Source organism: Erythrolamprus reginae, chromosome 9 (genome assembly GCF_031021105.1).
Source record: "Erythrolamprus reginae isolate rEryReg1 chromosome 9, rEryReg1.hap1, whole genome shotgun sequence".
Lineage (NCBI taxonomy): Eukaryota > Metazoa > Chordata > Lepidosauria > Squamata > Dipsadidae > Erythrolamprus > Erythrolamprus reginae.
In genome coordinates this window covers 37,250,216-37,275,103 of record NC_091958.1, presented here as the reverse complement: position 1 = coordinate 37,275,103, position 24,888 = coordinate 37,250,216, and the positions used below count along the sequence as shown (strand labels likewise).

At 43.6% G+C, this 24,888-nt stretch overlaps 2 protein-coding genes across 2 annotated transcripts in view; both read left to right on the top strand.

Annotated features, from left to right (window-relative positions):
* Positions 1–12,723, top strand: part of HS3ST6 (heparan sulfate-glucosamine 3-sulfotransferase 6) — a 70,695-nt gene extending 57,972 nt beyond the window's left edge. The window contains exon 2 of the mRNA XM_070760827.1: positions 11,784–12,723. Within this exon, the coding sequence (XP_070616928.1) occupies positions 11,784–12,402 (619 nt within the window). The 3' untranslated portion in view covers positions 12,403–12,723. The remainder of the gene's footprint in view (positions 1–11,783) is intronic.
* Positions 1–24,888, top strand: part of MEIOB (meiosis specific with OB-fold) — a 128,382-nt gene that overhangs the window by 57,292 nt on the left and 46,202 nt on the right. The window lies entirely within an intron of this gene.

The following is a 24,888-nucleotide window of genomic DNA, read 5'->3' as shown; positions in this document are numbered from 1 at the left end:
AGAACTTCTTGATTTGACTCATGTACATATTATGGCTGATTAGCGAGGTTTCCTTTTCTCTTTTGACTTAATTTTATCTGTCGGTTCCGAGTAAGACGAGAACTGAAGGCTTGTGTTTAAAATCAATTTCTCCAGTTGATGCCAGGGATATCCTTGGTATCTTTCTCCTCTGAAGAGTTGGTGGGGAACCCTTCCCCCCCTAAATGCTACACATCAAAATAATGGAGAAATTTACTGTAACACAAGCACAACTAAGGATGATTGAAATCAGAGCTAGGGACATGCTAGGTGTTTAAGAAAAAAGTGAATTTAGACACGTGAAAAGATAGTACGACACAATTCTATTGCACTGACAACTTGCGCGGGTGTGCATGTGCATCCCGGTGTGACATTCGGCTTCCTGCGGATGTGAGATTACTGCACATGTCAGATTTTAGCAATTTTCATCAATTTCTTTGCTTCCATTCACGCACAGGAGCAAAATGGTGAAAATCACCAAATTCCCATGCGGCCAAGTGTCCTAGTGTGAGATTTGGCTTCCGCCTTCATGCACGCCCACTGGTCATGCGCAGCTGTGCACACATCCTTGATTTTTCTTGCACACATCCTCAACTTTCTCGCACCCTTAGGGACAGGTAATGGCAAACTCCTTCTGAAAACTTTCCAGGAAATCTGTGACCAGGAAGTGGCCAGGAGCTGACAATGACTCAAAAGCAGAGGTGAAATGCTACTGGCTTTCCTGCTTTCTAGCTAATCTAAATTGTGTGTCACAGCTGACCCCCCCCCCCCCCGCTCACTGTTCTACTTATCTTTGCAGACTCTGAGGACTTCAAAATGCTCCTTTTTCAGCACTGCAGGGTAATGCTATGAACCAGCAGCAGATTTCAGAGGATTTCACTCCTGCTCAAAAGCAGTAAATAAATAAAACTTTGGAACTCTTTTCGATAATGCCTCCATTCTCAAAATCAAGTTTTAAATAGAGCCTTCTGCCAAATCCTTATAGATCTTTAAAACTAATACAGTGATACCTCTACTTACGAACCTAATTCATTCCGTGACCAGGTTCTTAAGTAGAAAAGTTGGTAAGAAGAAGCAATTTTTCCCATAGGAATCAATGTAAAAGAAAATAATGTGTGTGATTGGGGAAACAATAGGGAGGGTGGAGGCCCTGTTTCCTCCCAGGAGATTCCAAGAGAGGCCCCACGAAGGCTTCTCCCTGCCTTTTCTGGTTACAGTTTAGGAGGCTCCGGTGTGTAAGTGGAAAATGATTCTTGAGAAGGGGCAAAAAAATCTTGAACACCCGATTCTTATCTAGAAAAGTTCGTAAGTAGAGGCATTCTTAGATCAAGGTACCACTGTAACTTCAAGAAGAAAAGAGCACACACCCTTCTCCCTCGCCATCCCTTCTTTCCCCATCCCACAGTTTTGGCTTCTGCTGGCCACAACTGCTGCCGAAATCTCCACGGCTTCCAGGTTATGACCTCCCTGGGTGATCAGTGACTTGTGTTTTCTACCCTTCAAAGTGCTTTGAATTGATTCAGTTCAATTAACACAAAGGCAATGTGAACTTCAGTCGAAGGCATCTCTTTGGGAATCGCCCATCTCTCTCGCACGCCTGTGACACACATGGCATGGTTCTTCACGGGGCATCAAATGTGCTCAGATGACATGAGGAGGATCCCTTTGGAAAATGCTGCTGCTTGGTCTGTTTTCAGAAGAGATGCCCTATATTTGTTTATAGCCGTGTGGATGAACGTATGGCACGTGTGCCACAGATGGCATGCAGCGCCGTCTCGGCAGACATGCAAACCATCACCCACAGTTCAGCTGCACCGTGCATGCGTGTGCGCCTCCTGCTGGCCAGTTGATTTTCAGGTCTTTGTTGCACAGGGTGCATGTGGGAGGTGCACACATGCACAGGGGCGGAGGTTCACGTGTGCATATGCGGGATTACACATGCATGCATGGGGATGCATGCAGACACAGGGTTGTCTATGGAGCGCATGCATGCGTGGGGAGTGCATGCATGCACAGGGCAGGGGAATTCATGGGGTTGCACACATGCACAGAGTGGGGAGTGCAGGGGGTCATGTGCGCATGTGAGAGGTACACGGGGAAGGGCACACATGTGGGGTCGCACATTTATTTATTTATTTATTTATTGGATTTGTATGCCGCCTCTCTCCAGAGACTCGGGGCGGCTAACAGCGACAATAAAACAGTGTACACATGCGTTGCATTTCGGCACATGACAACAAAAAGGTTAGCCCACTGGTTCCCATTATCTATTTTTCTTGTTAAATAAGGATGAGAACATTGATAACTTCAGGGGGTCCCTGACCTACAAACAGTTCATTTAATGAGCGTTCAGATTTACAACAAAGTCAAATTCACTTAACAACCGTGTGACTCTCTTAGCAAATTCCACGATTCATTTAACAAATATGGCAAGAAAGGTTGTAAAATGGGAAAAAATTTACTCAACCCATGTCCCACTTAGCCACATAAATTTTGGGCTTGATTTGTGTAAGTCGAGAACTACCGGTTCTCACATACCAACAATATGTGGTGTGCAGGCTAGGGCTGCCAAAATTTTTACTGCCACACTGTGGGTGTGGCTTATTTTGTGGGCATGGCTTGCTGGCCATGTGATTGGGGGATGGCTTAAAGGTCATGTGACCGGATAGCAATAGCTTACATATCATGTGACTGTGTGGGAGTGGCTTGCCGGTCATGTAACCAGATGTCTTGTGACTGGATGGGAATGGCTTGAAGGTCATGTGATCGGGTGTGGGGGGTGGCTTGCAAGTCATGTGACTGATTACTGGGGGGGGGGCATAAGAGCTAAGCTTCTTTCTTCATGGCTTCCTGGTGGCTTGTTTCAAAAAATTGGGACTGTTTAAAAATGCCCCAAGACACGGGACAAATTGCGAAAAATTGTAACTGCCCTGCGGAAAGCGGGACACCTGGTCACTTTACCCAAAGGGCAAACCAGAGGTTCAAGAAAATGCTCTTCCGCTTTATCATTGTGCTGGGGTTTTTTTGCACTTTGGGACTTCAAGAAGCGAGTCCAGAGTACAAAAAAACAGCACAACAACAAACCGGAAGTGCCTTTTTCCAAACTTCCGGTTTTTCTGTTGGATGTTTTTTATTTTATTTTATTTTATTGCCTCTGGGGCTCCAGGGAAGGTTCCCTGAAGCATCTGTAGGGTGAAAGCGCCTTTTCCAAGGCCGAAAATCAGCTGGCCAGCATGCACATGTCCTCCGATATGGCTCTGCATGCCACCTGTGGCACACATGCCATAGGTTCCCCATCACAGGTATAGGATCTCCTGCTTGAACAGGGGTTGGACTAGATGACCTCCAAAGTCCCTTCCATCTGGAGGACAGAAGGGAAAGGGGGGACAGGATCAAAACATTTAAATATGTTAAAGGGTTAAATAAGGTTCAGGAGGGAAGTGTTTTTAATAGGAAAGTGAACACAAGAACAAGGGGGCACAAACTGAGGATTTTTGGGGGAAAGATCAGAAGCAACATGAGAAAATATTATTTTACTGAAAGAGTAGTAGATGCTTGGAACAAACTTCCAGCAGACGTGGTTGGGAAATCCACAGGAACTGAATTTAAACATGCCTGGGATAAACATATATCCATCCTAAGATAAAATACAGGAAATAATATAAGGGCAGACTAGATGGACCAGGAGGTCTTTTTCTGCCGTCAATCTTCTATGTTTCTTCTATGTTTCCATTCTGAATTGATTGATTGCTCACATTACTCACCCTCTAGTCACCTTCCAAATGAACTTCTTTTTTTGTGCTGGATCTTGCATGAAATCTGGCACCAATGAGTTCAACTGGGTGCCAACTGGCCTCTGGCTCCGCTCGCCCCTCGGAACGCCAGCTTTGTCCATGCCCTCTTGAAACAGCCTCTGTTCCCAAAGGATGATTGTTTTGCCTGTTGTGGTTATCAGGTTTTTTTTTACAGGCAGGAAGGAAAGGGCTGGGCTTCTCCTTTCTTTTTCCTCCCATCAAAGTCTAATTAGGGACAGAAGGCAGATTAGCGGATTGGCAGAAGGGAGGGGAAGAAGGACCATTCACACCAGTTATTTTTCCTTGCCGTAAGTGGTCTCAAAGCAGGAGACCTCATTGAGGCAGGAAAAGGGGGAGGGCAGCTTTTCTGCCCAAGGCGGTATCATCACCTCATTTGGCTCTCCATTAACATGTCGGGGTTCAGCCTCTTCAAGCCAATTAGCTGGTGGGCTGAGCTGACTTGGAAACCTTCTGTGGCCTCCTTTGCAAAAAGGGGAACTTTGGAAGAATGGTTGACCCAGGGATTTCATTGGGTGGTGAGGTGCCTACAAGCCTTTCTTGGGGTGGGGGTCTGCTTTTCTGAAAGGGCTCAAGGAGAACACTGGGAGAGCCCAGGGTGGATGGGTGGGAAGAGAAAGGAAGCAATTAGGAGTGAGAACGGGTTTCCTGTTGGTGAAGGGTTGGTTATACGCCTGCTCGAACTGCAGCCATGGGGATTGTGCACCATTCACACACCACAAAACAGTGGCCTTGGTGCAACTTATCAGGAAAGACTTCATGGACTCAATCTATCTAGTGTGGAGGACAAAAAGGAAAGGGGGGACATGATCGAAACATTTAAATATGTTAAAGGGTTAAATAGGGTTCAGGAGGGAAGTGTTTTTTAAAAGTTTTTTATTTATGATATAATTAAAAACAAAACAAACATGAAAGACAAAAAGACAAGTACATTATGGATAATCCAGTTTACATGTTTCCACTTGGTTACTTCTTCTTCTAATTACACATAATTATACATCCATTACCTTTCTTAAAGGGAAAATGAAATAGAGAAATAAAATTCTTTATTGCTAGTTCATAATCCTGGCTTTCTTCTTTCCCCCCCAATGATAAAATTTATCCCAGGTTTCAAAATACTCTTTTTCATTTTTCTCTTTTAGCTCCTTCATTAGTCTGTCCATCTCTGCATAGGACAATATTTTATATAAAATGTCTTCTCCTGCGGGGGTGTCAACACTTTCCCATTTTTGAGCAATGGCCAATTTCGCTGTGGTCAGGATATGTAACATTAAGTATATTGTGCCTTTATCATATTTATCTGTAGTGATTCCCAGCAGGAAGAGTGGGTTTTAACTGTAGTTTTACAATTAGTATTGCTTGCAACCATTTTTAAAAATGTTGTTACAGAATTCACGTGCTTTGGGACACTCCCACCACATGTGATAGTATGCCCCTGGTAATGTTTTACATTTCCAACATATTGACAAAAGATTGGGGGAGCATTTTTGAATTGAATTGAATTGAATTTATTAGATTTGTATGCCGCCCCGCTCCGAAGACTCAGGGAGGCTCACAACAAAACAGCAATACAGTACAATACAAATCTCACGTTAAAATTTAAAACTAAATTAAAATACATTGTCATAAAAACCAATTAACTACACAATCATACACATTCGGTCCAGCTAATCAATACAGAGGTCAGAGAAAAAGAGTGGGAGGTTAATCCCCCCATGCCTGGTGGCAGAGATGGGTCTTTAGCATTTTGCGAAAGGTGAGGAGGGTAGGGACAGTTTGAATTTCCAGGGGGAGTTGATTCCAGAGGGCCGGGGCCGCCACAGAGAAGGCTCTTCCCCTGGGTCCTGCCAGACGGCATTGTTTAGTCGATGGGACCTGGAGAAGGCCAACTCTGTGAGACCTAATCGGCCGCTGGGGTTTTTGCTAATCTTTTCGGTGGAAAATGCCATCTATAAGGTTTTCTTTATATGAGGTAGCTAGGGTAAGTTTTTGGTTCAGTTTTTGTTCCACATGCCAAAACGGTGTGGATTTGGATGTGCTAGCATGCGTGCATGTGCCCACAACCCTTTCTTCCCCATGCATGCACAGCCCCCCCACTGCCCCCCACGCATGCGTACAGGTCTTTCTGAAGCCTGGAAGGTGGAAAAAAATACCCAAACAGGCAAACCGGAAGTTTGAAAAAACGCACTTCCGGTTTGCCCATTATGCTGTTTTTGGCACTCCAGGGCTTCAGGAAGCTTCCCTGAACCCTCCGGAGTGCAAAAAACAGCACAACAGCAAACCGGAAGTGCGTTTTTCTGAACTTCTGGTTTGTCCATTGGGGGATTATTTTGCCTCCGGAGCTTCAGGGAAGCTTCCCTGAAGCATCCAGAGGATGAAATGGCCTTTCACAAGGCCAAAAATCAGCTGGGCAGCATTTGAATTCCTGCCGGAGCTGATACAAGGCAAAATATCACTTGCCCTCTGAAATGGCTCCCCGTGCCACCTATGGTTTGCCATCACTGCCATAGATCTTGCTATGTGTTTAGGACGAGGTTGCATCCAAAGTTCCTACTCCGTACTATCATGACCTTGGTGGAACATAGCAACGGTCATAAGTATGAACCAGTTGCCAAGCGTCCCTATTTGGATCAGGTGAACAGGAGGATGGTAGGAAAGAAAAGAGTCCCAAGTCACATTGTTCAGTGTTGTTGTACGTTTAAATGGTCACTGAGTGAACTGTTGTAAGACGAGTACTACTTGTATCATCCTTGTAAGAAGATGGTCTTGAGCAGTCTTCCCCCGGCTGCTAAGGGACAGCTCCACCATTCTGGGCCACGTCATACAATCTAGAGAAGGCCTTTAGATCCATGGGCGCATTCCAGGAAGAGATTTTCCTGGGTCCACAAAGGCCGTCTTGTTTCCACTGCCCGTCTGTATCTTGCAATTGATATGCTGATGTGGGAAGTCCAGAGGGAGGGAGGATCAGGAGAAAATGGCCCCCCATGTCTCTCCAGCCTTTGCCCACCCCTCTTTTCGAATGGATTCCCCCCACCCTCCTTCTCCAGCCTAGTTTACATTTTTGGTACAAAAAGGAGTTCTGTCTCCATTAATCTTGAGTCCTGCCTTTGAAAAAACATATGCTGCTTCTGGACTTCATGGAGAACATAGCCCTGTGTGCGGCCAAAAACTGTGTGAAAACGGTGGAAGGGTGGTGTCATTTAAAGCCACAAAAATTGAGGCAAATGTTTTATCTCTGAAGGGTTGAGAAGAGAAGGGAAGAGAAGTTGGAATGAAGAAGAGAAGAGAAGAAAAGAGAAGACAAGAGAAGACAAGAGAAATTGGAATGAAGAAGAGAAGGGAAGGGAAGTTGGAATGAAGAAGAGAAGAGGAAGAGGAAGAGGAAGAGGAAGAGAAGTTGGAATGAATAGAATAGAATAGAATAGAATTTATTGACCAAGTGTGATTGGACACACAAGGAATTCGTCCTGGTGCATATGCTCTCAGTGTACATAAAAGAAAAGATAAGTTTGACAAGAATCATAAGGTACATAACTTAATGATAGTCCAGGTACCAATAAGCTATCAAATTATATTAGGAACCAGTCCATATGAATTGTAAGGATATGAGCAACAAAGATACAGTCACATAGTCATTAGTGGGAGGAGATGGGTGATGGGAATAACGAGAAGAATAATAGTAATACAGACTTAGTATTACAATTGATAGTTTTGAGGTTAATTATTTGTTTAGCAGAGTGATGGTATCTGGGAAAAAGCTTTTGTTGTGTCTAATTGTTCTGATGTGCAGTTCTCTATAGCATCATTTTGAGGGTAGGAGCTGAAACAGTTTGTATCCAGGATGCGAGGAGTAAATATTTTATTTTATTTGTTTGTTTGTTTCTTTTGTCAATTCCGTATTGGAGGTATACAAACAGTAATGGGCAGCCAAAATTTTTACTGCCGTACGGTGGGTGTGGCTTATTTTGTGTGTGTGGCTTAATGGTAATGTGACTGGATAGGAGTGGTTTGCCAGCCATGTGACCAGGTGGGAGTGGCTTAAACGATCATCATCATTCAAGTCAACTGTTAAGTCCTCAACTTACAACCTCACCAGTGTCGTTCTCTGGGGTGACAATTTGATTTGCGTTTCCCACGCTATCCTCCTGGGTCGCCCCTTGCCTCAGGCTGGGTATCTAGGCGAATGTGTACTGATTAGCTGTTGAGAAAAGAGGGGGGAGGAAATGGGCCCCCTGCAACTCCTGCTGGTGCTGGTCTCCCTGCCGCTTTCCAAGGAGGAGGAGGAGGATGGGAGGGGAGGGTAGTCATCTGGAGCTGGGCACACAGCTTTATTTCCGCCAGTGGAACTGGGTTCCCCCCCTCCTGCCTGCTGCCCACCCCTGTATACAGTGTTCCCTCAGTTTTCGCGGAGGATGCATTCTGAGACTGCCCGCGAAAGTCAAATTTCCGCGAAGTAGAGATGCAGAAGTATATACACTATTTTTGGCTATGAACAGTATCACAAGCCTTCCCTTAACTCTTTAAACCCCTAAATTGCAATTTCCCATTCCGTTAGCAACCATTTAGATTATTACTCACCATGTTTATTTATTAAAGTGTTGTGATTCCGTCTGAGGCTCCTCAGGGAATGGCTGAACCTCTGCCGGCTCCATGCTCAGAGGGGGAGGATGAGGAACAGGAGGAGGAGGAGGAGGCCCAGGCAGACGGGGAGGAGGAATATCAGGCCGAGGGAGAGGGAGAACAGCCTGAGTCCCCCGGGGTGGAGCTCTCCCCAGCAAGCAGCCTGGAGTCCTTGGATGAAAATGCACAAGCCATCATCGATCTCAGGCAGAGAAGAGCAGCACAACGAAGGGGACAATTAGCCAGGTATTTCCAGCCCTAAATAGGCAACAGCTGGGTTTGGGTGTGGTTCTCCCCAAAAAGGCTGAAAAGGTAGACCCACCCTTCCTGTATTGTGGAGTATTATCTTTGGGAGTCCTGGGACCTGTCTGTGATCTTTGGCGTTTCTGACTCTGGCTTGTGGCCCTGAAGGCTGAAACCTTGGGGGGAAAGACGTGGGTCTTATTCTCTACAGTGGTGTGTGTGCCAGCAAGAAGTCTGCTGTATTGTCTGGCCGTCATGACTCTGCTGTGAAGCCTCATAGCCTGTCTGTTGGGAAGAACAGGTTTTTCTCTGTGTTTGTTTTTCCAACTATAAAGTGCCTTTGCTTTTACCAGCGTGTCTGGCTGCTTTTTTCAGTTGGTGTTGAAGTCTGGGGGCACCCAGACAGAACATTAAAGTTTATTTTAAAAAATATTTATTAAAGGCGGATGAAAGTTTGGCGATGATATATGACGTCATCGGGCGGGAAAAACTTTGTTATGGGGAAAAAAACCGCAAAGTATTTTTTAATTAATATTTTTGAAAAACCGTGGTATAGACTTTTTGCGAAGTTCGAACCCACGAAAATCAAGGGAACACTGTACAAAGATATAACAGTGTTTATGTACATGATACTAGTAAGAGAGAAACATTGGGACAAGGGACGGAAGGCATGCTGGTGCACTTATGCACGCCCCTTACTGACCTCTTAGGAATCGGGAGAGGTCCACAGTGGATAGTCTAAGGGTAAAGTTTTGCGGGTTAGGTGATGATACTACAGAGTCAGGTAGTAAGTTCCATGCATCAACTACTTGGTTACTAAACTCGTATTTCCTGAAGTCAAGCTTAGCTATTATTTTAGCTATTATTTATACATTATTATTTACTATTATTCATATATTTTATAAATAGAATTTATAAATTATGAATAGAATATAAAGTAAATATTTTATAATTAGATATTATTTATATATTTTAGATATAAAATAGCCCCCTTTTTTGATGAATTCATTGTGAAGATGAATTCCTTATATGTCCAATCACACTTGGCCAATAAATTTACAATCCCTTTTTTGACTCGTGCAGTCAATAGGTCCTCAATGGAAGGCAGGTTGCCAGCCATTGTTTTTTCTGCAGTTCTGATTCTCCTCTGAAGTCTGTGTCGGTCTTCTTGGGTTGCAGAACCAAACCAGACATTTATAGAGGTGCAGATGACAGACTCAATGATTCCTCTGTAGGACTGTATCAGCAGCTCCTTGGGCACTTTGAGCTAAGTCTTCGGAGAGGGGCGGCATACAAATCCAAATAATAAAATAAATAAATAAATAAATAAATAAATAAGTCAATTTTACTCAATTTTACGACCTTCCTTGCCACAAGTATTTTAGGGGACCAGCATTTTCCCTAGAGGTGTAAATAGAGTTCTTTTTCAGGGAGCCTTGATGTGACAGGAAAGATTCCCAGAAGTGTTTCTGGCACTTTTTCCTTCCTTGGTTTCCTTTCACTTGGTTAATCAACAATTTGTTCTTTATTGATCTCAGTTTCATTTAACTAGACTTGCAATATTTAAAATATTCATCGGGTTAATGCAATAGATGGTGCCGAAGAACCTAAGACAACATAGAAGTGTAGAAACATAGAAGACTGACGGCAGAAAAAGACCTCATGGTCCATCTAGTCTGCCCTTATACTATTTCCTGTATTTTATCTTAGGATGGATATATGTTTATCCCAGGCATGTTTAAATTCAGTGGATTTACCAACCACGTCTGCTGGAAGTTTGTTCCAAGCATCTACTACTCTTTCAGTCAAATAATATTGTTTCACGTTGCTTCTGATCTTTCCCCCAACTAACCTCAGATTGTGCCCCATTGTTCTTGTGTTCAATTTCCTATTAAAAACACTTCCATCCTGAACTTTATTTAACCCTTTAACATATTTAAATGTTTCGATCATGCCCCCCCCTTTTCCTTCTGTCCTCCAGACTATACAGATTAAGTTCGTTAAGTCTTTCCTGATCAGTTTGATGCTTAAGACCTTCCACCATTTTTCTAGCTTGTCTTTGGACCCGTTGAAATTTTATCCATTTTTATCCATTTTTTTTTTGGTAGGTGAGGTCTCCAGAACTGAACACAGTACTCCAAATGTGGTCTCACCAGTTCCATCACAATGAATTCAGAACTGGCTCTGCAAACTATAGACCATTCTTTGGGCACTAAAAAAAAGAAGGTTATTTCTCATTTTTGGCAGTCTAATTCTTTGTGCTTTCAGCTGCCGAATCCTTTACCCGTGACGATTCACTGTGACTCAGCCAGCCATCTCCCGTAGACCCTGACATGGTTTTTTTGCCTGCTGTGTCTAGCTCGGGATGTTCATTGATCCGTTGATTATTGGTGGATTCAATTCCAGCAGATACTCGCTGGGTGGTTAATATGTTGGAGGAAAGGAAAGCCAGGCTGCAAAATGAAACAGCCAAAGCTACGGGTACCACCTTCGCGTTGCCAAAGACTGTGGAAAGCCACGGTCCAGGGAGTTAAGCAACCATTCCCAGATATCATGAAAAATTGAAGGCAACAAAAGAAAGAGTCCTGGGAAGAAATGCAGGGGATGAAAATATAATCAGGGTATTGTTATTTCATGTTATTTAGAATGCTTGGCTGCATAGCTAGCGGTATAACAAGCAGGAAGAGGGAGATTGTGATCCCGCTGTATAGAGCGCTGGTAAGACCCCATTTGGAATACTGTGTCCAGTTCTGGAGACCTCACCTACAAAAAGATATGGATAAAATTGAACAGGTCCAAACACGGGCTACAAAAATGGTGGAAGGTCTGAAGCATAAAACTGATCAGGAAAGACTTAATAAACTCAATCATGGTGCATATGCACTAAAGACAAATTCCTTGTGTGTCCAATCACACTTGGCCAATAAAGAATTCTGTTCTGTTCTATTCCGTTCCATTCCATTCCATATTTTCTATTCTATTCTAATTTCTATTCTGTTCTGTTCCATTCTGTTCTGTTCTGTTCTTGCATTCTGAGAAACCAATGGAACGTGTTGATTTGAAGGAATTGTATGGCTTTTATTCCTACAGAAACCTGATGCCAAGGACCCTGGAAGGACAGATCACCATGGAGAAAACACCAAGTTATTTTGTGACCAAGGAAGCCCCCTGGCGCATTTACAACATGTCCAGAGACACCAAGTTGATCGTGGTGGTCCGCAACCCTGTGACCAGGGCCATTTCGGACTACACACAGACTCTTTCCAAGAACCCCGCCATCCCCAGCTTCCAAAACCTGGCCTTCAAGAATCTGAGCATGGGTCTCATTGATACCACGTGGAGCGCGGTGAGGATTGGCCTTTATGTGAAACATCTGGAACACTGGTTGCGTTACTTCCCTCTGTCCAAATTTCTCTTCGTCAGTGGAGAGCGATTGGTGAGTGACCCAGCTGGGGAAATGGGCCGCGTCCAAGACTTTCTGGGTCTCAAGCGCGTCGTGACGGACAAACACTTCTACTTCAACGAAACCAAGGGCTTCCCTTGCTTGAAGAAGCCAGAAGGGAGCAGCAGGCCCCGGTGTTTGGGGAAATCCAAAGGGCGGCCACACCCCAAAATCGACCTGCAGGTTGTCCAACGCCTGCAGGAATTCTACAGACCCTTCAACTTAAAGTTCTATCAAATGACAGGGCAGGATTTTGGGTGGGACTGAGATCTCTCCTGGCCCCCAAGGAGGCAGATGGGGGTGCCATGGCAGCAAACAGGGGGCCTTCTCCGAGGTCTCATGAAGGTCTCATGAAATACATACTTCTCCCAAGAACATGTTGGGCAAAGGCACATCTGAAATGTGACATCCAAGGGACATTTTTCTGACCCCCTTACTAATTTATATAATTTCCTTCCGATAAGAGAGAATCGTTATGCTTACGACGGTGTACAGAGAAAGTCTTCAAGCCTGCCTCAGCTGAAGAGCAAGGGACGGAAAACAATAGATTGGTTGAAATATTCTGCTAAATAAATCTGGCCGAAATGGATTTAGATTTCTGAATTTGTGTTGGGGGAGAGAAAATATAAGTCAAAGGGGGCTTGCCTGCATCTGATGTGGCCTCGACGTCATCCAGTCAGTTCTTCCTCTTGCAAAAGTAGTCCTCCACTTATGACCACAATTGAGCCCAAAATGTATGTTGCTTGCTAAGCAGGGGTGGGCTGCTACCCAGATGGTGGGGGGGAATGCAGTGGGGTGGTGAAAATGGAGCTCCACCCCAGAGCACCCAATTTGCACCAAAAGATGTTGAAAGCAAATGCAGGGCGTCCTCTTTGGGCAGACTCTGCAGTCTTCCCGAAAGCGTTTAAAAACCCCAAAGCTGGCAATTCTGCTACAAACAAAAGTGTCTAGGAAAAGTATAAGAAGATAAGATCTGGAATTCATTCTATGTGATCTGCGTTTTTGCCTCCCCCTCCTTTCCAAATGGCTATAGTATTCTTTAGAACAGAGGTCTTCATAGCAGGCTGGAGAATTCTGGGAGCTGAAATTCACAAGTCTTAAAGTTGCCAAGTTTGGGGACCCCTGCTCTAGAAAAATGAAATGAATAATGCTTGAACCCAAATGTTTTGCCAGAAACTTTGATTTTGTTTGGTAGTCTGCAGGAAGGAGGATTAAGATTGTTATATGGAATGGAACATTTTGGGATGTTCACTTAGGCTGTGAAAGTAGCAAGGAACACTTTAGATTGTTGCCTTTGAGTGATTATTTTGTGAGTGGCCACTTTAATCATGAAGGCCCCTTTATGACAGTGCTCAAAATGGCCTTTCAAAATTCTAAGTGAGATGTTTCTGTCCTTTCACTGTTTTACAGCTGGGGGGTGAATTCGATGACCTGCTTGTTTTGAGTCCATTGATATGGGGATTGTTTTGAGGTTCTTGGAAAATCCTTGGTCAAGTCACATGATTTTCAAGCCATTCCCACCTGGTCACATGGCCAGCAAGCCACTCCTACCCAGCCACACCCACAAAATAAACCACGTCCACAGTGTGGTAGTAAAAAGTTTGGTAGCCCTCCACTGTCACTAAGTGAAACATTGTCAAGGTCCCCTTTAAATGGATGAACACCATCATCATGTTGCTCGCTGTGAGACATTGAAGTGAATCGGACATAATAATAATAATAATAATAATAATAATAATTATTATTATTATTATTATTATTATTATTATTATTATTATTATTATTTATTGGATTTGTATGCCGCCCGTCTCCGTAGATTCGGGGCGGCTAACAACAATGATAAAACAACATGAACAATCCAATAATAAAAAACAACTAAAAACCCTTATTATAAAACCAAACATACACACAAACATACCATGCATAACTTGTAATGGCCTAGGGGGAAGGAATATCTCAACTCCCCCATGCCTGGCGGTATAAGTGAGTCTTGAGTAGTTTACGAAAGATAGGGAGGGTGAGGGCAATTCTAATCTCCGGGAGGAGTTGGTTCCAGAGGGCCAGGGCCGCCACAGAGAAGGCTCTTCCCCTGGGGCCCGCCAAACGACATTGTTTAGTCGACGGGACCCGGAGAAGGCCAACTCTGTGGGACCTTATCGGTCGCTGGGATTCGTGCGGTAGCAGGCGGTTCCGGAGGTAATCTGGTCCAATGCCATGTAGGGCTTTAAAGGTCATGACCAACACTTTGAATTGTGACCGGAAACTGATCGGCAGCCAATGCAAGCTTTACATGTTTTACATCCTTCGTCTCCACAGTTGTTAAGTGAGTCACTGCAGTTATTAAATTAGTACCACAGTTGTTCGATGAATCTGACTTCCCCGTTGAGATGGCTTGCCAGAAAGTCGCAGAACATAACCTGGGGACATTGCAACCGTTGTAAATGTGAATCAGCATCTAAATTTTGATTGGGGGATGCCACCACTGTCATAAGTGTGAAAAACAATCGTAAGTCTCTTCTTCAGTGCCATTGTAACTTCCAATGGTCACTAGCTGTATGAAGTGTCATAAGTTGAGGACTAGCTGTATTTCATGTGGATGGTGTCAAGAAGACAGGTTATAGTTTCACTCCAAATCAAATAACGGGGCTTAATGGGGGGGGATGGGGCATTGCGAATGTGGAATTTACCAATGAGACAATGCGCTTAAGTCCACATGCATTTTGGGAAAACCGTTGTCATGCTCTCCTTAGACTCAGGGCGGCTGACAACATGTTAGCAGTAGCACTTTTAACAGAGCCAGCCTATTGCCCCCACGATCCAGGTCCTCATTTGACCCACCTCGGAAGGATGGAAAGCTGAGTCAACCTTGAGATTTGAACCGTTGACCTGCAGATCTACAGTCAGCTTCAGTGGTTTGCAGTACAGCACTCTACCTGCTGCGTCACCCCGCCTCTACCTGCTGCGCAACCCCGGTATCGCTTCTGCTGCTTTATCAGGGGGCTGGACTAGAAGACCTCCAAGGTCCCTTCCATCTCATTCATTTTATGCTGTGCCGGGGAAGCCAAATCACAAAGCTGAGCATCTCTTTTCACCTGTGAATCAACCTGGTCCTTGTAAACTTTATTTTTTTCGTGTGCTCTCTTTCACTTACACTCAAACACACCCATCCACACACAGGCTTGCCATTGTGCCAGTGGAAATGACATTCCAGATGCCCCCTGCCTGGGGGGCTGGGGGACTTGGGTATCAGAAGTCTTGGGGAGAAGGGAGCCTCCATTGTCGCTTTCACTGGCAGCCTCCCATGATAGACTGTCCCCATCTTGTTTAGGTTTTGTTTCCAGGCTGACATTCGACCAAATTATTTCCCACCCAGGTCTTTCAAGATTCCTGAATGCCTGCATTAAGGCCGAGGGAGCCATTGAGATGCAAAGAGACCCATGGAAACTTGGTCTCTGTCTCTTATGAAAACCCAGGGGCAGGCACACGGTGGGGGGGGTGTCTCTCCGTCTCCCCCGCTTTGACAAAAGCAAGCTTGAATCTCCAAAGCCTCACAAAGATGGATGGAGAGGGGCTTTCAGAGGCACTGACACCCGCCCCAAAGGTCTGGGAGCTGTGGCTGGCTGGCACATTAAGGTCATTCTGTGGTCCCGGAGGAGACTGCGAAGGGCGGTGGTGTCAGGAGGGGAGGGCGGGGAAGGCAAGCTGACCGCCCAGATTAAGACTTTGGAAGTACTCCATGAACCCCCTGCTTAAACTAATTGCTGCCCTGCAGCTCGAGGGGTCAAGTGGTTGCATTCATGGCATTGAGCAGCCGCCACTTGTGGGGTTGACCAGGTGGAGCATGTACTTCATTCTGCGAAGGCCATGAAAACAGCCCTTTGCATGCACAGGAGAGGGGGGGGGAGAGAAGAAAAGAGACCGATCTATCTATCTATCTATCTATCTATCTATCTATCTATCTATCTATCTATCTATCTATTTATTTATTTATTTACTTAATACTTATCTATCTATCTATCTATCTATTTATTTACTTACTTACTTACTACTTATCTATCTATTTACTTACTATTTATCTATTTACTTACTTACTTACTATTTATCTATTTACTTACTTACTTACTTACTTACTTACTTACTTACTTACTTACTTACTTACTTACTTACTTACTTACTTACTTACTTACTTACTACTGTATTTATCTACCGGTATTTACTTACTTACTTACTTACTTACTACTGTATTTATCTACCGGTATTTACTTACTTACTTACTTACTTACTTACTTACTTTTTATTTATTTACTTACTTATTGACTGACTGACTTACTTACTATTTATCTATCTACCTACCTACCTACCTACCTACCTACCTACCTACCTACTTACCTACTTACTTACTTACTTACCTACTTTTTATCTGTTTATCTATCTATCCATCCATCCACCCACCCACCAACCCACCTACCTATATATCTATCAATCTATCTATCTATCTATCTATCTATCTATCTATCTATCTATCTATCTATCATCTATCTTCTATTCCGCCAAGTCCCAAAGGACTCAGGATGGCTTACAAAATAATAATACAAATACAAAAGATACAAAGGAACAAGAAGAAGTCGAATATAATATCTAAAACTAACCCCATGATAAAACCCATTTATTATATTTTTAAAAGACATAATCGCATGCATGCACACCATTCATACAGTTTGGCCATGAAAGATGTACAATTCATGGCCCCCAGGCCTACCGGCAGAGCCAGGTCTTCGTGGCCTTATGGAAGGCCAGTAGGGTGGGAGCAGTTCGGACGTTGGGGGGGAGTTGGTTCCATAGAGCCGGGGCAGCCACAGAGAAGACCCTCCCTTGCGGTCCCGCCAACCTGCATTGCTTAGTCGACGGGGCCAACTCTGTGTGTTCTTATTGGTCTCTGGGAGGGGTGTGGCAAGAGGTGATCCCATAGATAGTTTAATTTAATTTAATTTATAAATTAAATTAAATTAATGTATAATTTAATTTAATTTATTAAATTTATAAGTCGCCCAATTCCTGCTGGACTCTGGATGGTGTACAACAAAAACCTTCGATATACAATTTTTTAAAAAAATTGGCAGGTATTGCTGGGGCGGGGGTGGGGGCTTTAAGGAATAGGCCATTTTATGGAGGTCAGAAAGAGCCAAATTGCCATCAGATTTGTGGGTAAGCCCTCCGGCCACTGCTTGCTACATCTCCCTTTGAAAGGGAATAAGTTATAATGGGAAGTCTGTAGAGACTCTCAGTCATCCAGTTGTCCCAAAGCTGCTTTTTCAATAGGCAACTGGACTTCCTGGTTTTTTCATCATCGTTAGATTAGATTATTAGAGTTGTAGGTCATCTAGTCCAACCCCAAGTCTGCTCCAGCAGAAGTTCTTACACCATTTCACACCTTGAGCCTGGTGAGATTCAAACTGTCAAATTGCAGGCAACCGGCAGGCGGCAGAGGTAGCCTGCAGGACTGCACTTTAACCACTGTGGCACCGAGGATCTGAATGTTATTTAATATGAAATTAATGTGAATTTAATATGAAATTTAATGTGATTTACTATGAAAGCTTTCATCCTGATCACTGAGAGTGTTGCAAAATCTCTCCTCCATGAATATTCCTTTGGTCAAGAAATACACCATGCTATAAGGGTTCATTAGCATCCATACCAACATCACTGGCCTCCCCCCCCCTCCCCCAATCATGCTCCTGGAGTTTTCTGCTGGGATTCTCACCATTTCAACACTGGGGAACTGAAGTGTCAGTTACAGTCACCTTTTCTGGAAGGGTCAGCGAGTGATCATGTGACCTTGTCACTCACTCACCTCCGATTCCCTCTCCCTGGCTTTCTTGTCATGTGACCCTGTCAAGCATTTGGACAGGGGGCAGGACTTGCTGTCAGCCGAGATTAACTTGCCTGGGACAAGAGTTGGACACACTGGTGAGAATGTTTGGTACCTGCGAGATAAGGATTCCACCTCCGTAAATTCACTGCACCCAAGCCATTAAGTAAGAAGTGAAAAGATTTTATTTTATTTCATTGATGGGCCATCTGACATCCCAAAATGAAGAGCTGGTCTTGAATAACAGAGTAACAGTGTTGGACGGGGCCCTAGAGGTCTGTTAGTCCAGCCCCCTACTCAAGCAGGAGATCTTATACAGGGTGCATTCCAAAAGTAATGCAATTTTTTTTTTTTAAAAAAAGTAAGTTATTGAACAGATTTGCACAAACACTTAAAATTCTTCAAAGTACTGAGCTTGGGCCTCTACACATTTTTTCCAGCGACTCTGCCATGATCGGTACAAGCCCTGGAAGGCGTCTTCGGGGACCTCTCGCAAGGTCTTCGTCACGGCTGATTGGATCTCTTCTATAGATGAAAAACAGGTTCCTTTCAGGGCTGCTTTAATTTGAGGGAACAAAAAGAAGTCTGCTGGGGAGACGTCAGGACTATAGAGGGGGTGGGGCAGCGTTGGCACCTGCTGTTTGGCCAGGAACTCACGGACTCGTAGCACGTTGTGGCAAGGAGCGTTGTCGTGGTGGAGTTGCTAGGTAGCGGAGATGTCTTTTCTCGTCCTGATTACCCTTTTTCAGAGTCTTTCCTGCACATATACGTAGTAGGCAGCGTTACTGTCCTTGAGGAACAAACTCCTTATGGACCACTCCTTTACTGTCAAAAAAGACAATGAGCATTGTTTTCACTATTGATTTGCTCATTCTTGCCTTTTTGGGCTTGGGGGACTAGTCGGTGTGCCACTCAGAGCTTTGCTGTTTTGTTTCTGGGTCGTATTCAAAAACCCAGGTTTCATCACCAGTGATGACGTTGTCCAAATAATCAGGTTCAATTTCTATACATTGCAAAAGTTCACTTGAAATTTCTGATTCCATTTTTTTCGTGACATGGTCGGCGCACAGAGGTTTATAATAACTGATGTCCTGCCTCTTCCACATCTTGGAGACCACTGAGACCAGTTTCCCAGCAAAGCTTAGCGTCCCCCCACCTACTCCAAGTGTTTCGGTCCCATTCCAACCAATAGGAGTGGCACGGGAAATTCAATTGCATTACTTTTGAAACGCATCCTGTACCATTCCAGACAAGTGGCTGTCTAATCTCTTAAAAGCCTGCAGTGCTGGAGTATTCACACAACTTCTGGATGCAACTGTTCCACTGGTTAATTGTTCTTACTGTTAGGAAATTTCTCCTTATTTCTAGGTTGTTTCTCTCCTTGGTTAGTTTCCATCCATTGTTTCTTCTCTTGCCTTCTGATGCTTTGAAAAATAGGTTGACTCTCTCTTCTTTGTGGCAGCCCTTGAAATATTGAAATGGTGCCATCATGTCTCCTTCTTTAGACTAGACAGACCCAATTCCTGCAACCGTTCTTCAAATATTCTTCGTAAGATTAAGATTAGGATCAGTGGTGAAATCCATTTTTTTACTACTGGTTCTGTGGGCATGGCTTGGTGGGTGTGGTGTGGCTTGATGGGCATGCCTTGGAGGCCTGAGAGGGGAAGGATACTGCAAAGTCCCCATTCCCACCCCACTCTGGGGTCAGCCAGAGGTGATATTGGGATTTCTCCAAACTACTCAAAATTTCCACTACCTCTCAGGAACCTGTCAGAACCTGCTAGATTTCATCCCTGGTTAGGATTAATCCAACGGTGAAATCTGTTTACCTTCTCTACCAGTTCGGAAGTGCACTTCTGGACTGGTAGGTGTTGTGAGTATTCCCTGTCAGCCACAGGAAGTGTCAGATTTGGAGGAGGATGAAGAGACAGAAGCCTTAATGCACCCTGATTTAAGAGAAGTGGGGGAGAGCAATGGAGATGAAGGCGTAGGTGAAAATGAATTAGACGTTAGCATGGAAAGCAGTGCTTCTTCAGAGAATGAGGGTGAGGTAGCTGACAGTCCCTGGGTGGATCTAAGATTTAAGAGATTCGCCAAAAGAAAGTAGATGTTTGGGGGAAAGTTGTGAATCTGCAGTTTAGAACCGTGTAAATCAATCATTGCGTCACATCCTGAAATGTATCGTTCAAACTGCATGTTGGAAAATGGACAGCTTTCCTCGCTTCCAAGACACAAGCTTTTGATATCTTGAGATAAACTTTGCAAATTTAGATTTAATATGCCTCAGAGATAAGCTGCTGGCAAGGAGTTCCTCCTCTGCTCATTAGAAAGAATTTATAGCTTGCAAACTCAGCCTGTGAGATTGGAATGTTTCTTAGCAAAACAGCATTGTAACTGTGACGATCTTCTCAGTAAAGAAGAGAAATAAAGATTTACTAGTTTGAAATCAAAGCCTTGGAAAAAGAGGTTTTTGGAGTCGCTTCAGCTTGACCAGAACAGTAGGGAAGGTAAAATGCCCTTCATGGCATCGGACCAGAATACATCCGAGTCCGCCTTCTGCCGCACGAATCCCAGCGACCGGTTAGGTCCCACAGAGTCGGTCTTCTCCGGGTCCCGTCAACTAAACAATGTTGTCTGGCGGGACCCAGGGGAAGAGCCTTCTCTGTGGCGCCCCGACCCTCTGGAACCAGCTCCTTCCAGAGATCAGAATTGCCCCCACCCTCCTTGCCTTTCGTAAGCTCCTTAAAACCCACCTCTGTCATCAGGCTTGGGGGAACCGAACTACCTTTTTCCCCCCTAGGCCTATGCAATTTATGCATGGTATGTTTGTGTGTATGTTTGGTTTTAAATAAGGGTTTTTAATTATTTTAAACATTAGATTTGTTATATGCTGTTTACTACTGTTGTTAGCCGCCCCGAGTCTACGGAGAGGGGCAGCATACAAATGAAATAAAATGAAATGAAATGAAATGAAATGAAATGAAATGAAATGAAATCAAATCAAATCAAATCAAATCAAATCAAATCAAAAAATAAATAAACAAACAAACAAACAAGAAAATGGTGGCATCCAGTTGGGGGGTGGAGCTTCGCACTGCCGCCACTACCATTTCTCCAAACCACAGACAGCCACCACTACCGGTAGATCCAAACCGGGCCAAACTGGTAGCATTTCACCCCTTGATTAGTCCCCTAATCATTTTTGTTGATTTTCTATACACTCTTTCCAGAATCTCAACATCTTTTTTTTAATATACAGTGATACCTCTACTTACGAACTTAATTTAAATATTAACTTAAATATTAGATTTGTTTACATTGTATTATTATTGCTGTGAGCCGCCCCGAGTCTGCGGAAAGGGGCGGCATACAAATCTGATTAATAAATAAATAAATTGTTCTGTGACCAGGTTCTTAAGTGGAAATGTTTGTAAAAAGAAGCAATTTTTCCCATAGGAGTCAATGTAAAAGCAAATAATGTGTGTGATTGGGGTGGAGGTCCTGTTTCCTCCCAGGAGATTCCTAGAGAGGCCCCACGGAAGCTCCTCCCTGCCTTTTCCAGTTACAGATTCGGAAGCTCGGGTTTGTAAGTGGAAAATGGTTCTTGGGAAGAAGCAAAAAAATCTTGAACACCCGATTCTTATCTAGAAAAGTTCGTAAGTAGAGGCATTCTTAGGTAGAGGTACCACTGTATTGTGGTGACCAAAATGGGGTGCAGTATTCCAAATGCGATCTTACTCGTGCTAATAACGTAAAGAAATTTATATTTTTTCAGAGATAGAAAAAGAAACCAGGGTGATTTCTGGAACTGTACCTTCCTCCACGCTGACATCTGAAGAATTCAACCCAGGTTTTGAGACGAGAGAAAGAGCATTTTTTTAAAAAAAAAATAACCCATCCAAATCAACAGTAAGTCTGCTGGTTTGAACTGAAGTGCAATCGTCTGACACAGAATAAACTCATGCCATATTGCCCACCCTCCAAAAAACGAAAATAAAATAGCGAATGCCCATGCCTTGGGGGGAAAGAAGGTAATGATAGCCACATGTCTGTAAATTCTTTCCAAACCTTGTCAAATTGAAATATGTGAAGTTACTCTGCTTAACCCTTATCACATGGTATCATCTGAAATGAGCATATAAGGAAAAGTACTGAACTGGAAAAGGAAACCCAGCTGCCTCCTTTGGATGTACCGTTAAATCCATTATGAGATTCCTCATAATTCCTTGTGATTCCTTCATTGAATGAAGGTGTGACATTGGTTTAGAAGATGCTGTTTAATTCAAGCCGGAACATCAATTTAATCTCATCTTGGCTGACATCAGTTCATTTAGTGACCGTTTCAAAGTTATGACGGCACTGAAAAATGTGACTTACTGTTCTGGTCTAGCTGTGCTGCTCCAAAAATGCTCTCTTTACAGGCTTGTAATTTTCAAAATTACACTTCTTTCTTTATTTTCTTCCACATTGGAATTCCTCAGTATACATTTTTGGCGTGCAAAATGCATTCCAAACTCACAGGCAAAACTACAGTCATAAATTATTTTAAATGAACAGGCTGTCAACTTCAAATATCTCCTTATCGCTGGGTCAGGTTCACTCTACTTTCAAACAATTTTATCAAGCAATATAAAAACTCACTTCTCTGGAGACAGTGAAAGCTTGTCTATTTCACTTTGCAGAAAAGCATCCATCATTTCCGGTCAATTCCGGATGTGAGGTAATTAATTAATTTACACTCTCTGAATAGCATTTTCAAAACCTCTTTCCCTCAAGTTAATTTTTTCTTTTCTCTGACCTCCTAAATTTGGCACAATCAAATACTATTCTCTACACCCCCATTATCTGAAGAATTATTGCTATCCATACTAACATCTGCTGAATTTTTTATTTTCTCGTCACCGCTATCTTCCTCCACATCTCTTAAATCAGGGTAATTGACAGCTTCTACATCTTCTTCCTCTTCTGAATCTGACATTTCCAAAACTCACAACATGAGATGGGTACGCAGAGCCTCCTGCCGCCACCACTACTGGTTTGCAGGACTGGGCTGAACTGGGAGCAACCCACCACTGCCGCTTCTCCACACTTTATGGCAGGCTGCCATCAAAGCGAAGCAAAGTGGTTTGATGGCAGATCTGACATTACGTGTATGTCAGTTCAAAAATCCATAGCCAGCATGTAGGTTTTCTTACAGCAAAAAACTCTCTCTTCAAAAATTCTGGGCCTTATCCTATAAAATCAATCGACCTAGTTTGAATTGGTTTACACTAGCTCCATTTGGCTCCATTTGTTTTTGTTTTTATTTATTTCCCATTTATCTTGCTCCTGTTGCAGAAAGAAAAATCTTTATACAATTAATTACTGTCAAAGGCAACCTGATAATGCTTCATTAACAGCCTTAGTTAATTGCCTCCTATCTGTTCTATAGAGCTGGCTATTCCAGTGATGGCGAACCTTTTTTTCCTCGGGTGCTGAAAGAGCGTCCGTGTGTGCTATCGCACATGCACAATTGCCTACACCCATGATTCAATGCCTGGGGAGGGTGAAAATAGCTCCCCCCACCCGAAGGCCCTCTGGAGGCCAGAAGTGGCCTGTTTCTCAACTTCTGGTGGGCCCAGTAGGCTCGTGTTTTGCCTTCCCCAGGCTCCAAAGGCTTCTCTGGAGTCAGGGGAGGATAAAAACGCCCTCCCCCACCTCCCTGGACTCTCTCTGGAAGCCAAAAACACATGCATGTTGGAACTGAGCTAGGGCAACAGCTCGCATGCCAGCAGATATGGCTTCACCATCACTGGTATAGGTTCTCCAAAGAGGGCTGGAATAGAAGACCTTCAAGATCCTTATTCTATTCTATTCTATTCTATTCTATTCTATTCTATGCCATTCCATTCCACTCCAACCTAACCAACCCAACCCTAACCCTAACTTACCATGTTATGCTGTGCTGTGCTGTATTGTATAGTTTATATGTTATGTTATGTTATGTTATGTTATGTTATGTTATGTTATGTTATGTTATGGTATGGTATGGTATGATATGATATGATATGATATGATATGATATTCTAACATAGATGATAAGGGGTCTGGAGTCTAAGTTATACAATGAATAGCTACAGGAACTATGTATGTTCAACCTAATGAAGAGAAGACTCAGTGTCAGTGGAGGCATAATAGCAGCAATCCAATACTTAAAGGGCTGTCACAGGGAAGAGGCAGTCAAATTGTTTTCCGTACCACCTCCCAATGCCCACTCTAGCAACATCAATTAGGTTCAGGCAAGATGTTTTCCTGACTGTCAGTCCGAGCACAGTTTGGTATGTGGCTCCCTCCTTCTTCCAGATGGGTGACCTTGAGGCAGCATCTCAAGGAGATACAGCACTTACTTTCCTTTCCCCAATCATTCTCGCCTTCATTCCTCTTCCCCACAATTCACGGCAGACTATCACCACGTACAGTGGTACCTCTACCTAAGAACATCTCTATTTATGAACTTTTCTAGATAAGAATTGAGTGTTCAAGATTTTTTTGCCTCTTCTCAAAAACCATTTTCCACTTACAAACCCGAGCCTCCGAAACTGTAACTGGAAAAGGCAGGGAGAAGCCTATGTGGGGCCTCTCTAGGAATCTCCTGGGAGGAAACAAGGCCGGAAAAGGTGGGGAGAAGCCTCTGTGGGGCCTCTCTAGGAATCTCCTTGGAGGAAACAGCGCCTCCACCCTCCCTGTGGTTTCCGCAATCGCACGCATTATTTGCTTTCACATTGATTCCTATGAGAAAAATTGCTGCTTCTTGCAAACTTTTCTCCTTAAGAACCTGGTCACGGAATGAATTAAGTTCATAAGTAGAGGCACCGCTGTAGCAGTGAAGCACAAGCCATTCA